This window comes from Dermacentor variabilis, chromosome 7 (assembly GCF_050947875.1).
Source record: "Dermacentor variabilis isolate Ectoservices chromosome 7, ASM5094787v1, whole genome shotgun sequence".
NCBI lineage: Eukaryota > Metazoa > Arthropoda > Arachnida > Ixodida > Ixodidae > Dermacentor > Dermacentor variabilis.
In genome coordinates, this window is record NC_134574.1 from 84324159 (window position 1) to 84345765 (window position 21607).

At 47.4% G+C, this 21607-nt stretch overlaps 1 protein-coding gene across 2 annotated transcripts; it reads right to left on the reverse strand.

Moving 5' to 3' along the window:
* Window positions 1–9052: 9052 nt before the first annotated feature.
* LOC142586892 (uncharacterized) lies at window positions 9053–12321 on the reverse strand. 2 transcript variants are annotated; one of them, XM_075697775.1, is made up of 2 exons: window positions 11815–12321; window positions 9053–10344 (listed from the first exon to the last, which is right to left on the reverse strand). In XM_075697775.1, the coding sequence occupies exon 1, from the start codon at window positions 12223–12225 to the stop codon at window positions 11830–11832; it is 396 nt and encodes a 131-aa protein (XP_075553890.1). In that variant the 5' UTR covers window positions 12226–12321; the 3' UTR covers window positions 9053–10344; window positions 11815–11829. The 2 variants fall into 2 exon arrangements, with proteins under 2 accessions (XP_075553890.1, XP_075553889.1); XM_075697774.1 differs by having other exon boundaries at window positions 9053–10426.
* Between the last annotated feature and the right edge of the window lie 9286 nt (window positions 12322–21607).

A 21607-nucleotide genomic window follows, 5' to 3' on the forward strand; every position in this document is an offset into this window, starting at 1 on the left:
CCGCCGTTGTAAACTGGTTCAATTCCCAAGCGCCGAACTTGTATGCAGAAGGATTAAAGAAACTGGTGCAACGGTACGAAAATTGCTCACAAGTTAACAGTGATAACGTAGAAAAGATAAGTAATTTTTTACTAAACTAAACCCGTCAATACAATCTTTTACTTACGAATATATATTTCTTCGAACAAAGCGGCCCTTAGTTTTTTAATAACCGTCGTATTTGAGCGAAATCTGCGACTCTCGGTGTTTTTTGGCAGGAAAATGGTAGGTATGCATAGACTGATATGGACTTTGACCATATACGTTTTAGTTGCCTTAGGCTGGGAGAGCGTAGGCCTGGGTATGCTGTACGCACTTAGAGGATTGGCTGATTTCATTCGTCAGGTGTTTTAATGGCTCCTATCTCCGCCACTAGGCTCTATAAATGAGACTGAAAGAAGTACAATCAAGGGAAATACTCATTCACAAGATTATTTTCTGTCTAATTTGCAGAGGTTAACAATACAGAAAATTCAACAACTGTAGCACAAATCATTTAACATTTACTTTACAAGTAAATATTATATAGGTATTACGATCAGAAAAAGTATTTCAGAAAATCGCCAGAATGCTTTTCCACGGAAGCTTGTGTTACTGCTCGATGACTGGGAGTTAAGAGCGTCCCCTTGTATGAGCCTCTGCTAGAGAGTCAAAGTTGCTTACTTTATCGTTTTTAGTAACGCTCTTCTAAAACAAAACTTCCGGAATTCGTTACGTTGTAGAAATCTGCATTTTCAGCTTTATGTGGTAAAGAATGCGCGCTTTCACGTACGAAAGCGGCACAGCGACACATGGTAGGCCGGGTTGGGCGCGGAAACTCCAGTGCTTGATACGGAGACTCATGAAGTTCTGTATGAAGCATCTAAGATCTAAGCACATAATCGTTTTTCCAGGTCTTCCCGCATGAGAATTGGAAAAGTTCCTTGTAGAACGTTTTTGCGACATGCTTATTTCAAACTTTTGCTCTTTATGATAGCTCTGCATCACAGTACAATCCTGTATTGCCGAACATTGTGTGCATGGAATGTTTTTCCTCATTTTCTAAACTGCAATGCATGCAATATTTTCATTGTATTGGAAATTCTATATGCAAAAACATCCTACTCGCGTTAAGGACAACAGGGACAATACGTATGTCGGCAACTCTGAAGTTAAAGGTAGACAAGTGCTTTCGTAAAATAACGAAACATTTCTAGGAAGCCTATTCAAGGACGACCTAGTGTGGTGGTTCGCACGAGGCATTTTACGAAACTTTCCATACGCAGCACACGAAACAGGAAGGGAACAGGAAGAAAACGCACGAAGAAACACTGTTCAACAAGTGCCTTAGTATCTAGTCTTTGTCCTCATTTTTTCGTGACCTCCCTCCACAATGTCATTCAAGGGCTTTTCTTTAACACTTTGCAAGTAATGGATACAATAAAATGGAATTTGAGTGTATGACTTCGGCGCGGTATAAATAATTTTTTTGCTTTGCCAATAATAGCCGTAATGCTCATCGATTTTGCCAGAGAGATAATACAGAGAATATTGTTCGTAAGCCACCATGCCCCATTTTGTGGCATTGGGCAAATAAGCTGTACCCACGGTTGTGGCACGCATAAAAAATACATTTCATATTGCCAACTCAATTCTTATTGCACACAGCATGTGGAATATAAATTTGGTTACCTTTGCTTACTCGACTTAAATACCAAGCACACATACGCGTCGTTTGCTTTCGTTAACGATATATAGCAATACTGAGGAAAAAATTTAGAGGCATGTAAATACGTTTATAGAAAGGTGACCAAAACTATAACAATGTGAAAGCAGGAGCGAACGCGTCTTCAAGCATAATTACCGTTTTGAAGGCATGTTCATGTGTTTATCATGTGTTTAGAAGTTGTTCAGTGTCAATTTACTTTGATAGAAATACTCGCCGTGGTTGCTCAGTGGCTATGGTGTTAGGCTGCTGAGCACAAGGTCGCGGGATCGAATCCCGGCCATGGCGGCCGCATTTCGATGGGGGCTAAATGCGAAAACACCCGTGTACTGAGATTTAGGTGCACGTGAAGGAACCCCGAGTGGTCAAAATTTCCGGAGTCCTCCACTACGGCGGGCCTGATAATCAGGAAGTGGTTTCGGGACGCAATGCCCTACAAAAAAATTTGATAGAAATACCATATCAGAGAGAGAGAGAGAAACTTTATTTTGGTACCTTCAAGGATTTAGCGTCTCGAGGTCTCGGTCGTCTTGGGCGCCGGCGACTTGGAGCCTCTTCCAGCAAGGGTGGGCCCCTATTCCAGGGCTCCACTGAGCCTAGCTACCTGACTAGCGTGCTGCACTAAGGCCCTTTGGGCCGTGAGCTCGCAGCTGGTAAGCCGACTCTCCCATTGCTCCGCACTCGGGTTATTGTGTTGGTGGAATGATTTATTGTGTTTACATTCCCATGTGACATGGTATAGTGTGGGTGTGGCCCCGCACCATGGGCAGGTGTCTCTGTATTGTGTTGGGTACATTTTGTTTAGGATGTATAAATTTGGGAAGGAGTTTGTCTGCAATCTGCGCCAACTCGTGGCTTCCTCCTGCGTTAGAGCTTTGTGGGGTGGGGGATATTTGGCTCTCGTCCCTCTGTATAAGTTTAAGATTTCTGTGTATCCTCCCTCACAAGCGTGTGGGTGATACTCCGGGGCGCGCGACTGCTCTGCTCGGCACATGGTCTCTCGAGCTAGGCTGTCTGCCCTTTCGTTACCCTGTATGCCTGCGTGGGCCGGAATCCAAATTAACTTCTGCGTAACGTTCCTCTCGGCGAAGTTGGCTCCGCCAAGAATTCTGAGGGCGGCTTTGCTAATTCTGCCCCTCGTGTAATTTCTGCACGCTTCCTTTGAGTCTGTTAAGATGTTTAGAGGCCTGCCTGTCCTATATCCTTCTACTGTCGCCAGCGCCACGGCAATTTCTTCGGCCTCCGCTGTGTCGGCTGCCTTTGCCGTCACACATGTGATCAGATTCCCGTCGCCGTCCACCACCACCGCCGTGGCCGTGCGCTTCCCTTCTCGCGGGTACGTGGCAGCATCCGTGTACACCGTGTTCTCTAGTAGCGCGAGTGTCTTTTCCACGTATTCGGCTCGCGCCTGCCTTCTGCTCTCGTGGAGGTTGGGGTCCATGTTCTTAGGTACTGGCCTAACGCTTATTGTTTTTCTTAAGCAGTCGGGCACGTCTGCGTATCTATCTACGTGTCCACTCGTGTCCCGTCCCAGCCTAGTCAGGAGCGCTCTCCCTGCAGGGGTGCTTTTGAGTCTGGCTTTTTGCGTTTCAAGCAGGGCTTCCGCCAGTTCGCTGAAAGTGTTGCTGATGCCCAGTTGGAGCAGTTTTTCGTTTGAAGTGTTTTTTGGCAGATGGAGAGCCGTCTTGTATGCTTTCCTGATTATCGTGTCCGCCTGTTCCCTCTCTCCTTTGGTCATCGCGTGGTACGGTAGCGAGTAGATGACTCGGCTGACGACCAGGCTGCCGACAAGTTTGAGTGTGTCTTCCTCTTTCATGCCGTATCTTTTTTGGGAGACCCTGTTGATCATCCGGCCCACCTGCTCCGTCACTTTGCTCAGCAGGTTGATGGTGTGGCTGCATTTTCTGCTGCCCTGTAGCCACATGCCCAGGATTTTGATCATATTCTTTTCCGGGATGTTTTGACCATCAAGCGTTACTTCCAGCGTTGCTTGGGTGGGGTGTCTACCTACTCTCAGTAATTCGGATTTTTCTGTGGAGCATACCAGTCCCCTCTCTCTGGTGTACTTTTCGACACAGCGCGCAGCCTCTTGTAGCTTCTCTTGTTTTTCTCCCAGTGAACCTTGCGTGACCCAAACCGTGACGTTGTCGGCGTACATCGCGTGTTGGATGCCCTGAATCTCGCCGAGTCGTTTTGCCAGGCCGATCATCGCCACATTAAATAGCACGGGCGATATCACGGAGCCTTGGGGTGTGCCTTTACACGGTGTGGAGAAGGTGTCGCTCCTCAACTCCCCCAGTCCTACCGTTGCCGTTCTGTCGGTTAGGAAGTCCTTGACGTAGTCGTGTACTTTCCTTCCGCAGTTGGTGTTGTTGAGGCCCTCCATTATGGCCGCGTGGCTGACGTTGTCGAAGGCGCCTTTGATGTCGAGCGCCATCACAACGTTTTCACCCGCCTTGGGCATTGTGTCGAGTACCTCCTCTTTGAGTTGCAGGAGGACGTCCTGCGTCGATAGGTTGGCCCTGAAGCCATACATGCTGTCAGAAGAAACTACGTAACAGGGCACGTGAGCTGTCCTTACATGCAGCATTATAATCTGTTTGTCTACAATATACACATCTCCATCACTTGCTGCTGATACAACTAGACTGCTATGGGCTGGACCAGCCAGCCTTAACATATGCCATGCAGTCGAGGACCAGCCTAGCGCCTGACGCATCGACTGCGCAGATTCGAATCGACACCAAGGGAAATTGGAATATGCCACCTACATCTTCGACAATTAGAGCGGTGCACAACCATTGCAGTGGATCATTGGTGCGCTGCAGGAAACCATTCTTTGGGACTTGAAAGCGGATGCAACTTCCACAGAATACTGGACTTCCACGGCAGCTGTACTGACATATAGCATACAAATCCGTTTGTCTACATCGTGCACTTAAGCAAACTCTACGATACATGTATCCTCTCGAATAACCCTTGCTTGATCCTGCTGCTGTGGCCATGGCTACGGAGGTAAATGACCTGCGAAGTATGGAGTTACCCGTCTAAGCTGTTATTGCTTTGTGGGTATGTAGAAACTAACTGTTGCCCGGATATATCCCAGCTTTTTAAACACATACAAAAACTCGTGGACAATGCCAAAGAAATAAAATATTCGACTTGCTTTCATCCAAACTAAACTACACCAAATGACAACCTTTCATGAAAAAAATTCCCTCTTGAAAGAAAGAGTATTTTCGGTAAATTGCACGAGTCCGTTACAGTTCTGGCACGAAAGTTAGGTGAATTAGACAACCGTTCTAGGCGCTCTAACCTAATCGTCAACGTATTTCCAGAGGACGACAGGGAAAATGAAAAAGATATTTACATTGAAATTAACAAAAAATAATATGTGATGTGTTTATACTTGAGCCGGTAGCCATAGAGGGAATTCATAGATTAGGTAAAGCGACCACAAACAAGGCACGGCCTGTCGTATTGCAACCCCTAGATTTCGGTAACAAAAATAACATGCTCAAACAGCGCTCCAATTAAGAGGACATCCTTCGCAATTGGAGAAGACTTTTCACCTCGGTTTCCTGAAATCAAAAGGTACCTGTGGAGAACAGCCAAAGTAAGAAGAAAGCATCCGGTTACAATTTCTCTGGTTTACGACAAAATAAATATTAACAATGCTTCATTCAACTGCATTCGACTGATCTTCTGCGGTTCCCACCAAAAAAAAAAGAAAACGTCGAAGCAGAAACGCGGACCTTGCGTCCACGCAACAAGGCATTATGTAGGAAATAAAATTTGCTAACCTAAGTGCTCGCTGCATCCAACAAAAACTAAACTGGATGCAATTTGTTATAGCCAGCTTTGAACCAGACCTTATCGCCCTAACAGAAACGTGGTTAACGAGTTATGTTAAGGACTTGGAGAAAGCATCTCCAAACTCCCCAAACTTACGTAAAGATAGGAAAACGTGAAGAGCCGGCGTAGCTATCTTAATAAGTGAAGGCGTTTCATTGACGCTTCTTCCTGGTGTTGAAGGGGTTGAAACTGTCTTCTGCAAATTCGATTTTTCACCGCGACACCATGTCTCAACAAAAGCTTCCGCCGCAGTTTCCCCCATGATGTCTTGTAGAGGCGTCATCTCGGGCCACCTTAAGTGGCGCTCGACAGGCGTGTGGAGGTACCTGAAACATTGGCAGAGTGAGAGAGAAGCCATGAAATCTAAATGCACGTAATCGAAACGGCTGCACCACTGAACAGGAGCGCACGGTCAGTTTCATGGCTTCACAAGCTTGGCAGTTTCTTGTTCAGCTTCGAACATATTGGTTGATTCCTTGCCAAATGAATTGCTCTGTGATAAGCCTTTGTGTCGCTCTGATGCCGGGATGGCTTAGTCCGTGCATTGAGTCGAATACTGGTGCCCGAAACTGATGGGGTGCGAAACAAACGGGCGAGGAGCTACTTGCGGTGTGTCACACATGACAATTGTTTTTGTGTGGGGAAGTGGCAACTCCGCAAGCTGGAGCAATGAGCCTTTTTGCGCAATTGGCGCAGCTCGTGGTCATTTTGCTGGGCGGAGGCAATGGATTGGAAATCCATAGTGCCAGCAGGCACATCGCCAATGCAGGGAAATGCGTCAGCTGCCTCATTTTCTTTCAAGTAATATAGTGGATGTCCGTAGAAATTTTGAAGATAAAGGAAAGTTGCCGAAACTCACATTCTGAGTACGAGGACGTGTTGTTCTTGAAAACGAAGATAAACGGCTCCTGGTCGGTCAGAATTTAAAAGCTATTGCCTAAAAAAATGACGGGAATGTTTGAGAGTGCAACAGATGGCCAATATCTCCCTCCGGAAGGTGCTGTAGCAAGCTTCTGTGAGTTTGAGGCGCTTTGAGAAGAAGCCAAGCGGCATCCAGTCTCTGTCATTGTGCTACTGCAGTACTGGTCCCACTACCGTGGTCAACGCGTCTACCATCGAGTGAGTCGGCACGTCGGGCAGCCGATGAATCAACCACGTTTTGTTTTCATGCGAGTAGTGTCCATGCTTCGAGGACCACTGGAAAGTAGGCGGTTTTCGGAGTCAGGACGCAGCTGGTCGGTAAGCGGCTGAAGAACTTGTGCACAGGGTGGTATGAAGTGCATTTGAAAATTGATGAGCCCAAGCAACTCGCACAACTATGGGAAGGAGGTTGGACACGGGAAGTCCTCCATTGCCCCCATCCGTGATTACAATGTCTTCATGCCTTGGGGTGGAATGCGATGGCCGAGATAGTCCATGGCTTCCATTCCTACAATGCATTACTAGGCCTTTAGGACCAGGCGGTGCTCGTGCAGTCGCTCAAATAGAAGGCGAAGGTGTTCTTTGTGCTCTTCCTCTGTGCCACTAGCATCGAGAACATCATCAAGGGAGACGAAAATAAACGGGATTCCGCACATATCCTCTTCCATGACCTTTTGAAAAGTTTGCGCCTGATTCTTCAAACCACACGGACAAACTCCAATGAGCCAATAGAGTAGTGGTTGGTGCCGTCGAAATGTTATAATGTGATAATAATTTGGTGGTACGCACCAATCACACAGATCTTGCATATATTCTCCTGCGAGGAAGGCACTGAAGTCATGCATGTGGTCAAGGGAATAGTGATCCGGAGTCATGACGGAATTCAATGTTCGGTAATCGCCGCATGGCCACCAGTCACCACTCTCCTGCTTTTGAAGCTAATGAAGAAGTGAAGACCAATTGTTGGAAGAAGTAAGAATAGCGCCAAGCTTAACCATGTGCTCGAACTCAGAGCAGGCGACTTCTAACCTTCGTCCAGCGAGCCTGCGCGAACGTGCGGCAGCAGGCGGGCCAGTGGTGGTGATATGATGCTTCACCTTGTGTTTCACGGGCAGCTCGTAGTTTCGGTGATTATGAGCTGAGGGCATTCAGGAAGAATGTTCTCGTACGTTGAGACCGGCCGAAAGGTACGGACGTCTGACGAGGTGACGTTGGACAGCTGGCCAAGTACATTGAGCGATGTGGCGTTATTCTTTAAGCATCGATCGCGAACACTGACATCTATGTTGAAATGGCAGCGCACATCCGCTCCCAGTTTCGCAACGCTGACACTGGCGATCGGACACACGCATCCGTGCAAGCGCTGTAGTCTGATGTCTAGCGTTATTGACTGGAGCCCATGCGACGTGATTGGCAATGTTATTCCTTACGTCGCAAGGCCGTCAAGGAGGCGCTGTGGGTCCAGCTGAAGGCGCTGCTGGATGCCGAAGGCCCTGCACGCAAGACCGTGCAGCAGTGGGAGGCCCTCTGGCGCAAGCAGTGGTTCTACGCGGACCAGGCGCAGGCCCTTGTCACGCAGCAGCAAAGGTGAGCGTGCGCGGATTCATTTCAGCCGGTCGTCTCGTACGCTCGGTTTGTTATATACAGGGGAACCGGAGGCGGTCAGCTCGCTGGATTCTTCGGCCGCATCCTGCAGCTAACCGGAACAGTGCAGGTGGATGGTGGGCGAGCCGCTGTGTATGGGCGGTCGGAAGCGGTAAGCACTGGCTTAGAATACTATTATCGCCTAAGTGTTGTGAACTAGCACTTTGTGACCGTCAGATATTCGGCAAGTGAGGTTCAACGCGAGGCGGCCTACGGTGACAAAAAGCGTATTACGGTGTATCGTTTGTATTGACACGGTGTGTGGCTCACGTTAAGCGTCGAAAATGTCCGCTTGCGTGTCGCATCGAGACGGTGAAAAGTGGGTTCATTTGCCTACAAACGTTTAGGAGAAGGTCACGCTAGGGCGGTGTTGCTTAGAACTTTGTCGGAGACGGTCGAAGCTGCAGTGGTGAAAGGACACCCGTGAACTTAATTTTGAGGCATATTATAGGAACCTACGTGCTCGAAACTGTTTGAGACTATCGACTGAGGGGCATAGCTCGTGGCTGGCGCACCAAACACGCCCCCCCCCCTTCCTCGAAGGTCTTTGTGTGGATAGCATGCTATGTTTTCACACACCCCTCGAAAAAAAACAAAAGATCTAGCTGCGCACTGCCCTCATTACGTGCAGACTCCCTACATTAAATCGTATCAGTTATGATTAGTAGCTGTTGGTACAAACATCGCTATGCGTGCACAGAAGTTTTGTGACACATTATCAACACATGCTTACAGTTGGTCCCCCCAGATGACAGCCTGCAGGGGCGAGCTCTCACTGGGGACTTCCGGCGCCCTCAGCCCATGCAGCCATTGCCCGCCCAGCCTACCGTTTCGGTTGGCGAGACGCCCGGCACCAGTGGCTTGCAGGTGCATTTGCACATATCGCATTCCTTTTTTTTATTGCACTCGGCGTCCATAAAGCAGTGTCTTACTTTAACGGGCTTTTCAGAGTCTTGCACGCGGTGCGGGTGGTGTGGCTTGAACGGGACGCGGCCCAGGAGTGCCTGAGTGCTTCAGCTCGTAAGTTGGAGTCGCCTTGTCCTGTTAGCTGTACCAATATTAAGTTTGATGGAATCACTCATTGGCATGTGATGCTTCTTACCAGGTCAGTCCTTTTAAACATGAGTTGCATAGGCTTCTGCAGGAAAAAATAGCATAACTTGTATGCTTTTAGCACCACAACGCCAAAGGCGCCACCGAGTGCCGCCGGCGGGTGCCAGTGAGGCCCTCCCACGCCTAGTGGAACTGCACACCCGGAGCAGTGAGCAGCAGCAGCAAACCAACACGGTTCGTGGGTACTATTTCGGTGCACTGCGGATATATCTCGAAAAGAGATAGCATGCAAATGGATGTAGCCGAGAAATGTTTTTCAATAACTTTGAAGTGCAATAAACAGCCATTCTGCCTTGAAATTAAACAAAAAACTTGATGGCGAATGTGGGCAAATGGAAAGTAAGGAAATTTATGGAAGAATATTTGCTATTTTACAATATTCAATGGAGTGTCTTTCTATCGGGTATTTTCTTCAAAATTAATTCGTACCAAACATTTACTATTTGCACACTCCTACAGAAAAACAAACCTAAGTATGTAAGGACTAAATCCTCTGCATAGCCATTAAGTACAAATGTACATTTCTGCAATTATAACGTAGCATCTGCACGCCTTCTTCGATCATTGGTTGGGGTATGTTTTGCATGCTGGAGCAGTATATAGGACAGAGAATCGCTGATACTGCCCAATCGGCCGCCAGGCAAACTGGTGCGTAGCCCCGAAAAGGGCTGTTTGGTTTCTTCTTACGAAGAGGTGCTTGGAGGTCTGAGATGCGTTTGAGGAGGTGACAGAAAATGAATTCTGGCACCACTATGGTCTGTCCAAACAGCGGGAATTGGTTGTGCGCAGAACTCGGCACCATTGACGGATGCCGCTGGGTCAGTGGATTTTCGTCGGAGAGAAAAGTGTTGTGCACGCTGAGACTCTCCATAAACAGAAGCTCCCAGCAAAGTGTCGGTAGCGAAGAATTCCGAGGTGACATTGGCGACGTACTTCTTCGTTTCCAGCTGATTTCGGAGCTCCGGGATGCGGCCACCCACCAGGCTGTGGCCATGGAACAGCTGGCAACCGAGGCCAGGCTCCACAGGGAGGCTGCAGACCGGCAGGCTTCAGCCCTGGAGGCCATCCTGCAGCAACAGGGCCAGGCGTTGCAGGAGCTGGGTAGCGTGGGGGCGCTTTCTCGGGCCATTGCAGCGGCACTGCAGCGGCCTGCACAATAATTTAAAATTTTGCTATATTCTTTTGTCTGCAGCAAAGGCTGCTGCAGTTTTTTTTATCTGCAGCAAATGCTGTTGCAGCTTTTTTTTAACTGCATCAAGGCTGTTGCAGATTTTTTAAAGTCTGCAGTGCATATTTCTTAAAATCTGCAGCGAAGGTTGTTGTTTGTAGTTTTAAATCTGCAGCGAATGTTGTTGTGTATAGTTTTAAATCTGCAGCAAAAGGTGCTGTGTATAGTTTTAAACCTGCAGCGAAGGTTGCTGTGTATAGTTTGAAATCTGCAGCGAAGGTTGTTGTGTATAGTTTTAAATCTGCAGCAAAAGGTATTCTGTACAGTTTCAAACTGGCAGCGAAGGTTATTGTGCATAGTTTTAAACCTGCAGCGAAGGTTGTTGTGTATATGTTTAAACAAGCACCAAAGGTTGCCTTTTTTGTATGCTTTCAAAAATATTGCATTCCACATAAGGGCGCTTAAGAACTTGGACTGTGCACTAGGTTTTGCATCGCGACTTCTGAAATACTTGTATGAGTTTGTTTTTGTGTATTGCTTTGATTTTTTGTGCTATGCATGTGTGTCTGTGCCGAGGAGAAGAAGGCGGCACTTAACGTCTCTACGTATATTAGAAAATGTCTCTCTTCTTTCTTTTCACCTTACACTAAGGGCCACTTTCTTTTACTCAACTATAATAAATCGCACAGTTCTGATGCAATTTCAGTTCTAAGATGGCGCTCATGTCGTGCATTAAATTTTTTAAGCATGATTCAGTATTCCCACTTGCCGGCGTTGCAGTCCCGATTCAAACAGGTTTTTCGGACTACCCGCCAGTTTGTGGGGTTGTCACTTTGGCTCGGTGACAAACTCTGACACCGTGTCCCATTCACAGTTCAGCTGCTGCTTGTGCATAAGTGTTAGGCAACATACTTTATAGGAAGGATAGCAAGTTATTGTGTGCTAAAGAGAGGGACAAGAAAGAAGCACATGGTATATGCGCTTGTGTACAGCTTCTTTCTTGTATACAGTTTTTTCCCATGCATAATAAATATGCACAGTTCATCAGGATGGCAATGTGCACAAGCTTGTGCAGCCATAGGGTCATTCATTAAAATAACACGGTTTCATCGAGATGGGTAGCTAATGTACAAGATGTTATCGTGCCAAAAATATCGCACCAGACTGGAGAACATAGTAAACTGAGTCACAGTGGGATGCTCTGAGGAGAAAACAGTGCATTGTATTGCTTGATGTTGACTTGATAATAAGTGACTAATAAATTCACCGTGGCTAATGAACCCACACCAATAGTGTGTTTGTAAACTTTGGCATACCGACAGCATTCGTTTCACTTTATTTCCCCACCTGTGAAAAAAAATTAACGTACCAAGCAGTTGCAGCATTACATTGGCTGCTGCCGACGAGGTCGCAGCAGGCGGCGGCGTACCCTCCGGAGGTGGTCAGCATGCACTCCCCGTAGTCCTTGAAAAAGGTTCACCACGCGGTTGCGCAGCTGCTGGCCCCTCAAGTACAGCTCCTGCGGTGGTGGCACCCGCATGGGTGGTGCTGGCGGGTCGACCAGCTCTGCAGTCTGCTGGACAGCTGGAGGGACGTCAATGTCGTCAACGTCCTCTTCCGTGGCAGGCTCACGTGCCGCCAAGGCAATGTTGTGAAGAGCTGCACAAGCGGCAATGATGGTCGCCGTTCGATCGGGGTTGTAGAGCTGGGTCCGGTAACGCTGCAAGCAGCGGAACCTGCTCTTTAGGACCCCGATGCCCCTCTCCACAACATTGCGCATGGCGGTGTGCTCCTTGTTGTAGAGGCCCTCAGGGGTGCTGCCAGCTGGATGCCCCAGCACTGCTGTCAAGAGTCACGGCTCCAAAGGATAGCCGGAGTCTCCTGCGCAAGGGCAGGGTGACAGTTTCAGCGATATCTTCTTCATTGTGGCGCACATTTGCCGCACTTACCAAGCAAACATTCACCAGGGCGCAGTTCTGTTTCAAGGTATGTACGGGGAGGGTTCCTACGCCACACCCATGAATCATGACAGGACCCCGGGAAGCAGGAGTTGATGTCTTCGATCCAGAGGTCTGCATCGCATGTCTGCAGATTAAAAATTAGTGCAAACAGTTGTCGAACAAGTCCTTTAAAGCACTTTGTCATATGAACCTAATTGAATATCCGCACACTGTGACAGACTGTTCGAATACTGCTATGAACAAATCTCGGACATGGAAGGTTCCGTAGTTAAAGTTTCAACACGCGGACTTGTTTTCGTCAGGGCATTGTCAAAGACTAGCCCGCCTGTTAGCTGCTCGGAACGTCACAACTTGCTGGCACCCCCGCGTTTACCCACAATACTGTTACGTGTTTCAGCTAATGTTCCGCAACACCTCCAACATCAAAAATTGCAGGCACAAAACTGTAATAAAAACTCCTTTAATGCTATTAAATGACACATGTATTGCAAGATGTAGCGCCTATCATTAAACGTGTGCAGGACGGCAGCACAGGACAGCGAGTACTATGGCATTATCCAGCAGGAGCAGCGTTTCGAATCCATCGAAATGGTAAATCAAGCTTCGGGGATACTGCGCGATCGAGCAACGTCAATTTCATGCGCTGTGGAGACCGCCGAGCCACAGTGTGTCCCGCACCGCAAGATTTCATCACTGTTACATTGCGATGTACCCTCAAAAGGAATCAATTCCCGTTGCGGATAGATCGAGAATACCGCTCTTACTAGATTCTGTTGCAACAGTCCGAGTGAAATGGAAAATTACTGCGACAGAAACGAACGAAAAAAATATCACTAAGGATACAATGCAAGAATAATACTTACGATCACGGTGTTCATGGTGTAGAAACCCTCCCTCGACATATAGTTCTGTATATCCCCGGGGCTCAGGCCTTGGGGCTGCTGTATGGCGATAAGTGTGCCATCGACGCAGCCGAGCACACCGGGGAGCAGTCCGAGCCGCGCAAACGTCGCCTTTGTCCTGGCCTTCGCGGCCGTCTTCTAGGGGAAATCCACCCACCGCTTTTGCCCGCCGACGACAGTTATGGCGTTTGCCACTTCATGGATACGGTCGCTGACGGACGACTGCGACAGGCCGATGAATACTTCACTGCCGACGCCCCGCTGGAAGCTTGCGGTTGCAAAAAACCTCAGCGCGCACAACACCTACCGCTCAGTAGAAATTCCAATGGCTCGCTGGCACCCGATGATGGGGTCAAGTTCACCGCACAACCAACGCACCGTTTCTTTTGAGAAACGAAAACGACACCGGAATTCGCATTCTGTAATCTCTTCAAACGCATTTCGCACCCCCACCCGCTCTCCTTCCTCCTCAAGCAACGCCAGCGCAACAACCCAAGTTTCTAACGCAAGCGCCATTTTTCTCGAAATAAACTATGGATTGGATCCGAACGTGCTAGTCAGCTGCCGAAGCCGCCTTTGGGTCTAATCCAATCCATCAGACGTGCCATGCCAAGCTGGTCTCGTAACGAGCGATGATCGCTCCAAACTTCTCAACTCCCGTCGCGTTCGGACGAAATGCTCGGTGGGCGGATGATTGACAGGAGCGTGTCATCATTTTTACGTCACCAAAAACGGGGCCGCGCCCCGCGGTTGGCGACGTCGGCGCGGAGTAGGCCGATCGCGCGCGCCGGTAACCAAACGAACGCGCCGAACAACCATCTCCGATCACACCCCATTATTGCCACACGTCGTGAGCTTCTCCAGTGCACTGGTAACGCGATCAGTGGTTTTCTACAGGCGCCACAGTCAGTCTCCTGGCTCGGGGACTCTCGAAACGGTGATAGGTAGCTGTGGCAAGGACGAGCAGTCGCAAATGCGGTTGCCAAGTAGAGATAGCCGATCGAGACTCATATCGTTGGAGGCCGCAAGCACCATGCGTGCGTGCTTTGGGGGGTGTCGCAAGAACCGCTCGCGTGGCATTCGAAGCTCGCTCACCTTTTCGGAGTGGCCATCCAGCAACTGACGCAACCAATGCAGTAGTTGTGATGGTCGTTGGTCACCGAGTTTCTTGGAGAGGAGCTGTTGAAGCCTTCTCTGTTGCGATGTCTCGAGGCGCTGCAGGACCGTGCTTTTCAGGTCGTTGTATGCTGTATGCCGAAGGCGTACCCGCTAGAAAGTCACCCACAGCATCGACGGTGTTGGAGGATAGCGCAGAGACGACGGGCCGGTACTTTGCTGTTTGTGAACGGATGCGTTGGATGTGAAAACTTGCTTCTACTTGCATAAACAAAACTCGAGGATTATTGTGCCAAAATCTGGGAAGCTGAAGCTCTGCGGCGAGGACAAAATACGTAATCGTGCCGTCTTCTGAAAGGGGGTCGACTAACTCTATTCCAGAGTAAAAGTACGTTTGCCGAGTGGTTGTGGTGGCGCCCTTGTCGGGCAGCCCCGTCACTTCCAAGAATGAGCAGGGGACAATGATCCCACGTGGAAGCCAAGTGAGGTAACTTACTTTCCCAGAAGTGGGGCCCAACGTGTACCGACGGACGGTCACCACTACTCTACCAGGAAATGTAAAACTAGCCAATAAAAGCATCAGCACGTTCGACTGAAACTACGATCTTGCAATGGAGATATTGTCAAAGAGCTTCGGTCGGCTTGAAATTCAGAGTGTGCAACACACAAAACAGGTCCTAGAATTGCCGCCGATGAAGAAGACGAAAAACATTGAAAAGTACAGCCGGTTTTCTAACACCGTGTGCTACCACACTCGTGTACTAAAGGACCCGTTGTACATCGGCACCTTCATATTCTGGCATTTCATCACGTCCTTTTGAGGCACTAAACGGAAGACTTGACAATTCTTTGCCAATCCACGGCCACAGAGGCTCACCAGAATATTCAGGTTGTGAACAACACGCCAAAAGAGAGAACACGCCAAATGAAACATATGTTTTTTTTATTTATTCATACCTCAAATGTCCGATTCAGAAATTTACATGAGGGGTGGACATATCTAGGTCAAATTTTATATGAATGCCTTAAACGATGAATGACTGGAGTAGTGCACCGCTTCTGCAGGTTGATAATTTCAGTCTCTAGTCGTTCGCTGTTTGAACGAAGAAAGAGCTAAAATGAGCGATGGTTCGTGCTGAAGCGTGATAAACAGCCTTTGAATGACTATAAGGGGATGAAGTGCGATTCACAGGTGTGATGTTGGTCTGGGGAAGTACCGAGTGATAAAACTTGAAAAAGCGACACAGTCTGGCTGATTTGCGGTAATGCTCGAGGGTTGGAAGGTTCAGAGAGGAATTAAGGTTAGTGACGCTAGTGTGGGAAGAGTAGCCGCAGTGAATGAACCTTGCTGCATGATTCTGTATGGATTCCAGTGTTGTTGCTAGATTACATTGGCATGAGTCCCACATTGAGCATGCGTATTCCAGTTTGTATCGAACAAGTGTCGAATATGCTAGTGCTTTTTCTGATGGGGGACCCAGAAGTAGATTACGTCGCAGGTGGCGTAGTACACAATTGGCGTCACTGATAATACTGCAAATGTGTGAGAACCAACCGAAGTTACTCGAGAAGTTAATAACGAAGTACTTATCAGAATTCACAGCACATATTTCAGAACCGGCGATGACGTTATTAGCAGAAATATATGATTGGCGGCGGCAGAAAGAAGAAGCAAAGTTTTTCTTGATGTTGAGAGACATAGCGAATTGTTGCACCAAGCTTCAATGACGTTAAGGTCGGGCAGAATAGCACGAGAATCAGCGTCTTTAGCAATACGACGATAGGTTACAGAATTATCAGCAAATGAAAGAGTTTTCGAAGAACAACTTCTCGGTAAATCGTTAATGTGTATTGAGAAGAATAGTGGTGCCAGGATAGAGCCTTGCGGCAAGCCACAGATAGCGCGTGATAAATTGCACGAATTTTGCTTAGCGTAATTTAATTTAATTTAATAATGGAGTTTTACGTGCCAAAACCACTTTCTGATTATGAGGCACGCCGTAGTGGAGGACTCCGGAAATTTCGACCACCTGGGGTTCTTTAACGTGCACCTTAATCTAAGTACACGGGTGTTTTCGCATTTAGTCCTCATCGAAATGTGGCCGCCGTGGCTGGGATTCAATACCGCGACCTCGTGCTCATCAGCCCAGCACCATAGCCACTGTGCAACTACGGCGGGTTGCTTAGCGTAAGGGAACTGTTGACGGTTAGTCAGAAAGTTACATATACATTGGAGAGCATTGTGGTTGAATTACCTTACCTATTTTCTAGTCTTGCGTCACCACTCCCGCTGATCATGATTGCTGAATGATATGACAAAAAAATGCACCAGAGCTGCGCGCAGAGTCCCTAAACATTTTCGGATTAATTGCATCGATTCCGGCCGAGGATGTTAATTTGAGGGATTCCATTAGTTTCGGGATACCGTATGCCTCAAGTGTTATGTCTGGCATTGTTGCGTCGTTGAGCCAAGGACAGTCTGGGAGGCTAGGGTTGTGTTAAGAAGAGAAATTAGACGAGAAGACAGAGTCTTCAGATCGTTAGGGTCAGGAACACGATTATTGTCGTCATAATATAATAATAATGGTTTATGGTTATATCGGTTAATGTATCTGTAGAATTGTTTGGGAGTTTTGCAGCATGCTAGGGAGTGAAGTTGAGTAACATGTTCGTTTAGCTGCTGCGGTCAAAGAATCAAACACCTTTTCACTGGCGTAATACTTTTTCCAGGGAGGAGGGGTGTCGGAATGTTTGGCTTTGCGAAATAATCTTTTAATTGCTTAGTCGTTTTAATGTGTTACACAAACATGGGGACAAAGGTCGTCAGCTTAAGGGGATAGTTGGTATGCAAGTCTCAGTGAGTTCGATCATGATATTTTTACAAAGAGCCCAGTTGGCGTCTACTGTGCGCTTCGGCAAATGTATAATATACCAGCTCTAAAAATTGCTTGGTGCATTGTTTATACTTATGTAGTCATTTTTTATCGTAAAGTGTTATTTTCTTTTTTTTACTCTGAGGTATTTGCCACGATAATTCTGCATGCAGTATTGAGTGATCACTTGTTTCTGGTAGATGTATTACAGAAAAACTGTCGGGATGAGCTGTTAGAGTAAGGTGGAATATATTACAGCACTGGTTATTTTTCGCGTTGGGGTAGGTACTAGCTGCGTCAGAACAAAGGTGTGGCATGTGTTTAGAAAATGACATTCGAAGATATTCTCAGACAGTGTTATGGCTGGTTCAGACCATATTATACCAGGAAAGTTGGTCCCCTGGCAGGCGTAGCAGCACATGACTAAATGACGGTGTAACAGATTGCAGTGCCTCATGGAAGCGAATAGTGAAGGAAGCATCTGCGTATGGGGATCGATAGAATAAACCGAAAAAAAAACATTTTAGGCGCGAAGAACTGCACAATACGAATAAAATTTCTAGAGGTGAAGTGATATCAACAATGTAGCAACACAGGCTGCGATAGGCAGCTATCAGGACACCTCTTCCGTGTTTGGCTAAACGATCCCGCCTGAGAATGTCAAAACCAGGGACGAATGAATTAAAGTCTGTGTTATCGAGAGAGAGCTTAATTTACTCAGTATGGTTAACCTCCCTTACTTTCCTTCTCCCCTTCTCACTCTCTCTGAACAAATGATAGACCTATGCTATCTGGTTTGGCGGTAGTGCGTGATGGTAGCTATGAAATTGATATAACCCTAATTGTGACGCTACCATACTTGTAAGCTCTGTTTTCCATGATTCGTTAGTCGCAGCAAAGCTTAAAAGTTTTTGTTGTGACTTGCCGAACTCGATTAGTTGTTCACGCGCATGCAGAGTGTAGGCTGAGTAGTTTTCTGGAATGCTGCGGTTAGATTCTCTTAGTTGTTAAGAATTTGAAAGAATAGGTTGTTATAGTTTGAAATGCGCTGATTTGACGATTATAGGTCTGTTTCTGTTACTGGTGTATTTGCCAATTCTATGAGCGCCCTCTATATCTAAGTGGGATAACTTGATGTTAAGCTTGACCCGCCGTGGTTGCTCAGTGGTTATGGTATTGGGTTGCTAAGCACGAGGTCGCCGGATGGAATGCAGGCCACGGCGGCCGCATTTCGGCAAGGGCTAAATGCGAAAACACCCGTGTTGTTAGATTTAGGGGCCCGTTAAAGAACCCCAGATGGTCGCAATTTCAGGAGTCCCCCACTACAGCGTGCCTCATAAAGACAAAGTGGTTTTGGCACGCAAAACGTAAGCTTTTTATGTTAAGCTTAGAAGTGCGAAGTTCGGCAATCTTTATCTCCGATTCTTGCCACGTTTTCGCTCAAAATCAAGTACGCGAAAAAAAAAGAACACACAAGCTTGGAACGACGAGCCCTATCTTCTGAATCACTTAGTCGCGATGATATTTCGGAAATAGCTTTTTTGTTTACATCGACAACTGTCCTGATGAAACTGACTTCGTTCTTCCGTGCAGTTATGGAAGAAACATCATCTTCAATTTTTGTGACTCACCTCTTAGTGTAACAAATTTCGTCATTATTCGTAATTTTGGTTCGAACGGGCTTCATTTCGCTTAGAAGAGACGCCTGGCCTGCGCCTATTTCCTCCAATGCGCAATTATGCCACAGGATGCCTCCTTAGAACCGGAATGGGTGTTAGGGCCGGGATTTGATTCTACGACACCAGAAAGTGTAGGAAGTTGTTGGATGACAGACGTGGAGTCGCAAACAATGGTAATTCAGCAGCCTGGGCTTGGCAGCGCTACCAAAGCAGCATAGCGGCATAGCGGGAACGACGCGCATATATAGCGTAATTGGTTGTTACCTGTAAGGTGACAAGGCGTCTGGCGTCAGTGAACCGCATTGTCGGAGCGCTGCCAAGCCCACTGATTTGAGCGAGCGGGTGACGTGCTTTATGCTTGAAGGTTCATATCTGTGGCGACGCGTGAGCTGAGGCAGCGAAGAATAGAGACAAATGTGGTGGATCTCCGTTCAATCCTGGCGCGGCGCGGTAGTCAATGGCGCTTGTTTAGACGAGGTAGTAGACGAGGTGGTAGGCCCGTCAGTATTACTAGTAGGGCGTAGAGTGTAGGTCGAGCCTACACCTTGTGCGACGGTATACATCAGGCTGCAGACGTGAGGCGATGCATAGAGTTGGTCACAACTGGTATTTCTAGGCACATTTTTTTATGTTAAGCACTATGTAGGAAGCAGTCAGCAAGGTTACGCAAGAGAAATTTCTGTTGTTACGTGGATACGAGCAGAACGGCCGACGAACACGATAATGAATGGGACGAAGAAGATGGCGGGGTCAATCCCCCCTGTGGGTACGTACTATATTTTGAGGCAACAACTGCAAGACGACGTACTCCTGCTTGGCTACACTATCCGTGAGAGTGGCTGTACCTGACCTAACTCCTATAAAGCAAACACATTTTCACTATTCTGTATCTCTACGCGTATCACATGTCGAAGAGGGGCTTCGCCGCACAACTGAACTCCGCAGTTGATTTGTCCCCGACCGTGCTAAAATGCCGAGAGATACGGCCAATGTTTTCACCGCGCCCCTGTTGCAGTAGCCTTTGTTCCTCTTGTCCCAGTAGCGCGACCTTGGGACATTTGCTGGCACCTACACCGTCGACGTCGACGAATGACTTGTCTCGTACGAACGCGTCGCTGCGCACAACCGGTGGGACCCAACAGTATTGCTCGGAAACGTGTTTTTCGAGCTCACTGTAGCAACTAGAGTCTGCTATAATATTCATGCATACGAACTGACGAGCTGGGACCTATTTAAGCTACAGCTATGCCATATCTTCGGTCAGGTCGTTGTCAGCCGCGCGTCGCTTCGCGAGAACTCTCCTGTCAGACTCAAACACCTACCAAATCGTATGTCAACCCTTGGTGTTTTAGCTCTTCGCCGCTGCGTAGATGTCGATATACCCAAGGCTGAAAAACAAAGCCAAGTACTGAAATGCATCGCAAATTATTTTCTTACATAGGTTGTCTTCAAAGTTTGCGGTACCGTGAACAGAATTATTAGAGTACCTGTGTTTAGAAAACGCGAAAAGCCGTCGAATCACCAAACAGTTTGTGCGGCTTTGTACAGTTTGTACAACGGATAGAGAGGGGCCTTAAACGCATTGTGCGTCACGGAATCGGGAAGGAATCCCCATCTGCCTCTTTCTACTACTTTTCTGGAGGTTATAGGCCGATCAACTTCTTCAGTGAGGCTGTTGTCCGCGAAGAATTGATAATGGGAAGCATCCCACACCGTAAACAAGTTTACACCCTCACGGGTGTTTTCTTCTTCCGCTAATTAAACACATACGGTTAGGGCCTTAATATATTATAGAGGCTGACAACGGAGCTCTAACTAGACATGCGAGGACGAAACGGTATAGCTGAAAACTATGTACTGATTCTGACACCTTTGGGCGCACAGAAATATTTCACAAAAAATACCGCAGTTGGAGATATGAAACTCTCCTATCGAATATTTCTAACTCAGAACGAAGGTTATTAGCAAGCTTGCGCATACTTTAATATTACCACCTACACAAAGGTGCTCTCCCATCGATGGCGTAATTATGAGTGCTCAGGCAAACAGCAACACCGTGTAATCTAATGCTATACTACAAAACAGTTTCATATGGAAATTTGCTGTCATGCAAAGTTAACGAAGGCATGCTTAAACAGCGCGTTCCTTTTTTTTTTGATATGGTAGAACTCAATAATCACCCTCGTGGTCTGCTTCCTATTTGCGGACAAAATCGTGGCATCTTCAAAGATTGAAGCTAAGCCACGTTCAGCAAAGATTGAAGCACTCGCATGTTGCGCGGCATTGTATGGTTTCTAGAGTGCGGTTTCAATCAGGAATTATTCTTGTGAATTTGGAAGAGTATTACGAATTTTCAAAGGGCACGGACAGGCGTTTCGCAATCAGAGCAGCACACTAAAAACGTTTAGTTATGCTGAGCTTATTTCAAACGGGGACGTGCAAAATAGGTGTAGAATCGGCTCAGAACCTGTGGTATGTCTGTCAACAGCAGCTGTTATGGGATACTCGGTGCAGAATTGAAAGGTTATTATCAAGAAACAGTGCTTCTCAAGCGATGACGGAGAGGCAATGAAAGACGAACTAGGCGACTACCTGCAACGGTGCGCTTGCCGTTCCTTTCCATACAGTAGG